Source organism: Helianthus annuus, chromosome 17 (assembly GCF_002127325.2).
Source record: "Helianthus annuus cultivar XRQ/B chromosome 17, HanXRQr2.0-SUNRISE, whole genome shotgun sequence".
Taxonomy (NCBI): Eukaryota; Viridiplantae; Streptophyta; class Magnoliopsida; order Asterales; family Asteraceae; genus Helianthus; species Helianthus annuus.
The window spans coordinates 161736605-161744598 of NC_035449.2; the positions used below are offsets into that span (position 1 = coordinate 161736605).

Below are 7994 nucleotides of genomic sequence, written 5' to 3' on the forward strand. Positions count from 1 at the left end.
GGGGTCTACCCCTAGAAAAAACGGCAAGAGCCACTTTTGTAACATGTAACCATCAATCTGCGGTTCCCCCCGAGGATGGATCTTTTGTAACATTCTGTGCTGGGAGGTTCAATCCCCAAAAAAGCAAATGAAAAACGGGCAGTTAGCATGTCCTCTTTTGACAAAATAGAAGGTCTTATACCTAGGCAGACGTGCCTGGAAACACCATAAAACCTAATCAACAGGCAAACACACGTGTACAAAGCATATCAAACATGCCAAAAGCCCGGCCGTGGGGCAAAAAGGGTCTAGCTAACCCAAAGAAAACGGACAAAAAAGTAAACCAAAGACATAATCCCACATTATAAACTTGTCCAGTGATTGGCCTCGAACAGACAATCCGTGTTTACTAGACAAACCACAAACACAATATATCTTTGTAAACTAAACTACAAAAGGAAATCATGTTTCATGCATTTACAAAACAAATGTACAAAGAAAAGCCTCAATAACTTTGGCCGAAATACAAAACAACAAAGCACAACATGTTCAACCAAAAGAACCAAAGCTCAACTTCTTGCAAAATGGTTCAAAAGTCCCCAGGAAGAACACCGTCATGATCCTAAGCAAAAGCCCCTGCAAAACAACAAACATAACAAAAGCATGCAAATATCAGGGCAACAACACAGGATCATAAATTACATGATTAGCTACTAAGAAGGACCCCCACACAAAGGCCCCCCTTCCCAAACACCAAAAAGTTCAAAAGTATCCGGAGGAAAGTAGTTAGTTAAGTTACAACCATATCGAAGAAAGTAAATGTTCAGAAATCACTCGAGGGCACCCCCAGATAAAGATGGCGGAGAGGAAGGGCCAGCAGAGGAAAACAGGGCTTTTAATTCGTCAATCGATATTAAGGGATGCTCCAGGATTTTCTTCAGGATAACAGGGGTCTTGCTTCCAAACTCCTCATCCAACTTGGACAATCTCTTCTTAGCTTTGGAGTTATACAGCGGAATCTCTTTCCTGCCTAGACCCTGAGCAGAATAAGCATAACCATCCTTCAGACCGGCCTGGTAGCCAACATCCCGGTAAGCCATGTATATCTCTTCCAAACCACTCTTAAAATCCTCTGACTGGGCAACAGCGGTAAGGAAGGCTCCAAAACCTTCAGTAATTAGCCAATGCTTTTCCTTTGCCAACCGCTGATTATCATCAGAGGTTACCACATAGTCCGCATACATGGTGTTAAGTTGCTCCTGGGAAACTGAGCCAACCTCCTTCAAATACTTCAACTTAGCAGCCAACTCTTCTTTCTCTCCCACCAGCACCGCCATCTCCTGCTCCCAGGCTCGCTCCTTCTTCTCCAGCATGGCTCCAGCCCCCTGACAAAAGATCAGTGTATAAAAAAGGGGGGGAGGAAGGATTGTATACCTTCTCCTCCTGCAACTTCCTCTCAGCTTCAACCACTTGGCACCTAAGTTCGGCAGCAACAGATTGGGAAGCCTTAAGCTCAGCCTTGAGTCCTTCATTCGCCCTTCTCAGATCATCAATCCTCTGCAACATACCAGCACCCCTAAAAAAGCTCTCACAAAGGGACATGCTGTACTGATCCTCGAAAAGATCGTCCCTCAAAGCGGAATTCACAAACTTATGGGAGGGAGGAACAGCATGAGTAAGAAAGTCCCTAGCGGCCTCAGGAGTCCCTATCACTGAAGAATGAGAAACTTTCCATTTGGGAACATATGTGAGAGTGATAGCATCAGCAAACAGAGGAGCCAGAGGGGATCGGTGAGCGGGACCTTCAAGGAGAGTGGGTTTACTGGTCCCAGTAGCATGAGAAGGTGAAAGCACAAAAGCTGAGGAAAAACGGGCTATGCCCACCTCAGAAGCCTTATCCCGAACACGAGAAGAAGAAGGACCAGTAGGAATCTCTATGGGATCCTGAGAGCTCCCCTGCGTAATAAGAAAAAGTATATCAAAGACAAGACAAAGGTAGAAAAAAGGGGACGAGAAGAAGAAAAGACCCACCAGCAAAGGTGCACTCACAAGACTTGAAGACCTCAGGTGTTTAGACAAAGAACCCTTGACCACAACAGGGGGACGCTCAGAAGCAGATTTTGAAGAAACGGGGAGCTTTTGCCCACTGGCACTTCGGAGCCTTTGACGAATATCACGGGGAGCGGGGGCTGGCTGAGGACTTGCAGATTTTCTCTTACGAACTAAACGAATTTCCAAATCTTCATCATCACTTTGACCAGAATGTTGAATAGGGGGAAGGTCAGGGGAACTTTCCTCCTCATCAGAAGGGTTCCCCTCATCACTCCCCACGGTGATAGAACCCCCAGCTTGGGCAGATCCCCCGGTAACGGACACTACCCCACTCTGTCTCAGACCCGGAACAACTTCACCATCAACCACAAACTGCACATCCTTGGAATCTCCCTGAAGCAACCTCCACAAAGTCAACTCTGCAAAAGAAAGGCACTAAAGATGACTACACAGATACAAAGAAACAAAAACAAACAAATGCAGATCCAAGACGGAAAAATACCTTTTTTACCAAAGAAAGCTTTGGGTCGAACAGGGTAAGAGGGACTCAACCCCCCCCCCCCCCATAGCCAAAATACCCTCAGAAAAAGTGAAAGCCCTGGTAGGATTCTCATACATACGCTTCCACTGAACGGTCTCATTCGCCGATAAGGAAGGAACAACATCTTAGATGGGGGTATCAACATCCCTAGGCAAAGCGGATTCCGACATCATAGCAGCAGAGACAAAAATAAACCTACTTTTCCAATCCTTCGGGTAAGTGGAAGTCGGCATGAAGGAGTAGCAGGGTTTTGACACATTGTTCTGTCTCTTGGCAAAGGTAAACCAATCTCCATCGGAGATCAGCTTGTAAAACATACAGAACAAAGGAATGGAAGGTTCACCGGAAATAGCAGCACAAGACAATTCGAAGTGCACCACTCTCATCCACCCTAAGGGATGCAACTGAGAGAAGTGAACCCCAAAATGACGAAGCAGATTGACTTTGAAAGAGGAGAGAGGATATCGAACCCCGCAAGAGGAAAAAGCCAGGGTATAAAGAGGAATCACGTCCGGCGTAAACACCGCCGGTTCATTAGGATCCGGCAAATTAGGGGAGAACTGTTCAGGGATGGCAAATGTCTCGACAAAAGACCTCAAATCCTTTGCCGTCAGGACTGACTTGATTACAGAACGGCCGGAGCGACTCATAATCGGAAAAAGAACGACGATCGGAGAAAGAATGGTGATCAAGAGGAATGGTGACGGAAAAGAGAAGGAACCGGAAAGTTTAGATAGGAGATTTGAAGGGGTAGGAGGTATTTAAAGAGGATAACTGACATGCAGAAAACCGTCCTATCACGAGTCCTTTCAAAATTCAAAAAAGAGGGCACGTGTCTCTAAGGGATTAACTCCCGCTAATAGGTATCTGGCGGCATGATGGCTAGTAAGAATGGCTAATTATAACTGATCAGGAGCGGGCCCACACTCAGAGCTCAAAGGAAAGAAAACCCCCTTTTTTGAACAGTTGTGATTCAGCCCCGAATCATGAGCCTCGGGTCTCAGAACCAGGGACTAAAGATGACTTGACGACGGGCCAATGTGAAAGCCCATTTTACCTGCTTTGAGTTACCCTTATGCAGGCCGAATTATGAGCAAGCCCAAATGATAGAGTTACCTTACCCACTAAGGTTTCCTTCCTTTGTAAGAAGCGGGAAAATCACGAGCAGAAGGGACATGCCTCATTAAATGTTTGATAAGAAGAGGATCTCGACAATACTTTTGTTTGATTTTGCAGCCAGCGAGAGAAGCTTGCGGAGGTAGATATGTATTTGTAGATCCAAATAATACGTTGTGTTTGAATAGTCTTCTACCGATAAATGAAGTAAGATAATCGATTAATGTCCTTGAATTTTACTTGTAGTATTTGATCACCTCTTATAATAATTATATACGAGTAGCTTCTAACTTATAAACCTTTTCATTTGTAGTGCATAGCTGGGGTTAACGTAAATCACATATTAGAGCCAGTTTGCAATCCACAAGATCCAAAACTAATTTGTCGAGTAAACTTAACTCTAGACCCTAAATTTTTTACCCTCGTTTTACATATATCTTAGATTAGTAATTTCTTCTATAATTAATTATCTCTAGGAATCCATTTATCCATCTTAGATTAGTAATTTCTTCTATAATTAATTATCTCTAGGAATCCATTTATCCATTTTTTAATATTTGGGCAGACAAGAAATCCGTCCGACAAGCTCTCCACATTCGTGAGGTATGTTGACCATCTGTTTTAATCTAGCATGGGCTATTAAATAACAATGCTCCAGAATGGGAATGGGCTAGGTATGAAACAGGTATTGATAATCACGTCGCATTCGCATATCTTACGTTTTTAACAACTACAACAAATTAGAATATGATAAATTACACACATATTAATCACCACTATAAAATGTATGAAATATCTAAGTCATGTAACTTTTGATGATGATATAAATCTCAAAGATAAATTGAAATATCTAAATTATGTAACTTTTGTCGATGATATAAATCTGAAAGACAAATTTATACTTAAAAGAATAAAAAATATATTACTAGCATTATTAAATACATATTCTATAAGCAAAGATATATTGATACTTAGAAGAATTAAAAAAAAATATATTAATAACATTATTGAATGCATATTTTATAAAAAAGCATGTTTTCACATAATAAAACAGGTAGTCTGGTAGAATGAACAGCTACTAGACTAAAACAGAGGTAATATAAAAATAATAAAATTTTCAGCGAGTATGTATTTTGGGTAAACGGGTATATGATTTCGGGTAGTTAGGTTGGTTATCACCTAATCCCATATCCATATCATACCCGTGAAATTTTTTTAAAACTAATCTCATACCCAAATACCCGTCCCAAATGTTTCGGGTTTACCTATCAGGTTCGGGTTCTATTGTCATCCCTAACAATGGTTGAGACATTATTAGCGACCGATAGTAATCATGTTAACATTTAAATGTATGTATTTTGAGTGTGCAGGGGACAGTGGACAAGTTTCAATTCCGCAACTTGACTATTAGTGCCTCCACTGGGAAACCAGACACCATATATTACTCCCATGATATCATCAGTAGCTTGGCCTATTATAAACAACTTGCTACCAAAAACTGCCATGCCTTGATCATCAAGTAATCTTTTTATTGTCCCCTCTCTCAATCTATCATAGTCTATTTGAAAGTATGTTAAATACTTGAATTGTTTTGCAGTGGTGATCATGACATGACATTTCCATATGTGGGCACAAAGCAGTGGATAAATAGTCTCAATCTTAGAGTCAAGAGCCCATGGAAACCATGGTTCATTCGAACTCAAGTTGCCGGGTGAGTTCAAGTTCCTAATGTTTTAGATTTCATCATACTATTTTCTAGAAATGGTTTATGCATAGATTGTTTTGTATCTCAACGTGAAGTTTGCAACATTTTTTCCGTTTCAAGAAATCGAGTCTTGATTATCAACATTTGCTCTTGTTTGTATGTAGATATGAGAAGACATACTCAAAGGCTAAATACTCTTTGAAATATGTGACCATTAAGGTAAGATACAAGAACCGTATGATTAACAAAAATTAGATGAAAATAATAGCACTAAACATGACTAAATGATATATATGTATTGCGACACAGGGTGCGGGTCATTCAGTGGCACTTTACAAGGCAGAAGAACTAATGGTCACTGTGGAGACATGGCTTGCTTCTCATACTAATTCTTCAAAATCTTAAGATTTATAAGATTGTTTTTTTTACTGCAATTTACTTTACTAAAGGCACCATTGTTTTACTCATTATGTATTGTATGCATATGTTCTTGCTTATGATTACACACCCGTGCATCATCAAATGTGTTTCAACGATGTTCCATATGCATATAAGTATAAAAATCCCATGTTTCCACGCGTGGACTTTGGCGCCGCGTTATAAGAATCCCATCACTCGTGATTGCCCGTTATACACCGCCCATGTTTCCACGTGTGGACTTTGTAACGCGTTGCCATGATCACGCGTGAAACTTGAATTTTGTCACCGTTGTGTGTGAATTATGACCGTTGTTTTTTACCGTTGGGAGGAGGTTTTATAAGAAAAAAAAACCTTGTGTTCCATGCTATATATATACATACAATCTTCAAACTCAAAAAAAAAAATACAATCCTTTTCATCTACAAAAATACAATCTTGCACAATTTTAAAAATGGTGGACACCGATAGCTCTACGTCTTCCTACAATGACACGCTTGATTTTTTCGAGAAGGCGTATAACGAACTTGAAGGTTCGAGCCGCCCAAAGAAGAAAATTGTGGATCGTGATCGTATACATGCCAACGAAGTGTTAATGAAGGATTATTTTGTGGAGAATCCGGTCTACAATGCTGAAACGTTTAGAGATCGATTTAGTTTACCAAAACATTTATTTTTAAAGATTTTAGGAGACATCGAAGCAAGCGAAGAATGGTTTCAAGAACGTTACGAAGGGAGGGGCAAACGAAGTTTCACGCCGATACAAAAATGCACATCCGTCGTTCGCCAACTAACGACAGATTACCCACCCGATCAATTTGATGAATACTTAGCTATGTTGGACAGAACTTCATGTGAATGTTTGCAATTCTTTTGTAGCGTGATCATTAAATTGTATGCTAGAGAGTTTCTACGTAAACCAACGAGACACGACATCCCACGTATTTACGTCGTGTATGAGGCTAGATGACATTTTCCAGGGATGCTCCGTAGCATCGATTGTACACATATCGAATGGAGAAATTGTCCAAGAGAGTTGCGAGGGGCGTATGTTAGGGGTGACATCAAAAGACCAACCATCATACTTGAAGCGGTGACGTCGAATGATTTATGGTTTTGGCATTCATATTTTGGTCTTGCTTGTTCAAACAACGACATCAATGTTTTGTACACATCGCCGTTGTTTCAAAGCGTAACAGATGGTATTGCACCCTTCTGTCCATCTTTTGTTAACGGAATATATTACAGACGAGGCTATCTTCTTGTGCATGGTATCTACCCATCATGGTCTGTTTTTGTGAAAGCTTGTCGAGGTTAAAGAAAAGACGTTCAAGAAGTTGCAAGAATCGGAAAGTAAAGATGTTGAGAGGGCTTTTGGTGTTTTAAAGGGTAGATAGGAGATGCTAAACCGACCGGTTCGTGCGATGAATAAAAACAATCCATAGCATAGTATATGCATGTATCATATTGCACAATATGCTAATAAATAAAGATGGACGTGCAATATCTCCAGATTAGGTGCCGGATCCTCCCACACAAGCTCCCGTTCTCGAAAATGTCCAACAAGACTTGCACAATGAAGAAATTCACTTTCGGTTGAGATATTGAAGGGGTATGGTCCCAGATCTCGCGTCAGCATCGACCGCGAGTGACCATTACCCTTATCAAAACCCCCACTAGCTAACAACCTACCTGTGTCCGTGCGGGAACGCGCCGACACAGTGATTGAATCCAATTTGCCCAATGAAGAAGGAGGACTTACCTGGAATATGAGAACGGTATAGTGATGCGGCTGGCACCGCATCTGGTGTATGAAAACGGAAGTATTCACAGCGATGCGGCCTAGCACCGCATCCAGTGAACACTTCTATCAATACAGGGAAGCTGGATAACAGCAACAGTCACCACAGACGACGATGCGGCCTGGCACCGCATCTCGCGTATTTCTTGATCAAAGATTGAGACGCGGGAACATCTACAGTTATCGCGAACAGCGATGCGGCCTGCACCGCATCCTGTCTACTCATCAAGTGGGACTGACACCACAGAGCAAGTAGCACCAATGGCAGCCGCCTGTCAGGTCTACGTAAGCGACAGACTTACGTGGCGTCGTCTCCCCGGCCGACATGTCTGACACACCTGCAAAGGTGCAGCATGCCGTCCATCTATCCATCCACCTCCTCC

The 7994-nt window shown here is 41.7% G+C and overlaps 2 protein-coding genes across 2 annotated transcripts; both read left to right on the plus strand.

Annotated features, from left to right (window-relative positions):
- Nucleotides 1-3253: 3253 nt before the first annotated feature.
- Nucleotides 3254-5890, plus strand: LOC110925058 (serine carboxypeptidase-like 17). The gene is made up of 6 exons (XM_022169029.2): nucleotides 3254-3329; nucleotides 4254-4291; nucleotides 5059-5207; nucleotides 5286-5399; nucleotides 5558-5612; nucleotides 5703-5890. The coding sequence occupies exons 1-6, from the start codon at nucleotides 3254-3256 to the stop codon at nucleotides 5796-5798; spliced, it is 528 nt and encodes a 175-aa protein (XP_022024721.1). The 3' UTR covers nucleotides 5799-5890.
- A 374-nt stretch (nucleotides 5891-6264) lies between these two features.
- Nucleotides 6265-6780, plus strand: LOC118488918. Its single transcript, XM_035986348.1, has one exon. It carries the CDS (start codon nucleotides 6265-6267, stop codon nucleotides 6778-6780), a length of 516 nt encoding a protein of 171 aa, XP_035842241.1.
- The last annotated feature ends 1214 nt before the right edge of the window (nucleotides 6781-7994 follow it).

Coding starts and splice junctions, on each gene's coding strand:
- LOC110925058 (XM_022169029.2), top strand. CDS start 3,254: ATGGTGATCAAGAGGAATGGTGACGGAAAAGAGAAGGAACCGGAAAGT. Junction 4,292..5,058: donor AAGCTCTCCACATTCGTGAG/GTATGTTGACCA, acceptor TTGAGTGTGCAG/GGGACAGTGGACAAGTTTCA. Junction 5,208..5,285: donor TGCCATGCCTTGATCATCAA/GTAATCTTTTTA, acceptor ATTGTTTTGCAG/TGGTGATCATGACATGACAT.
- LOC118488918 (XM_035986348.1), top strand. CDS start 6,265: ATGGTGGACACCGATAGCTCTACGTCTTCCTACAATGACACGCTTGAT.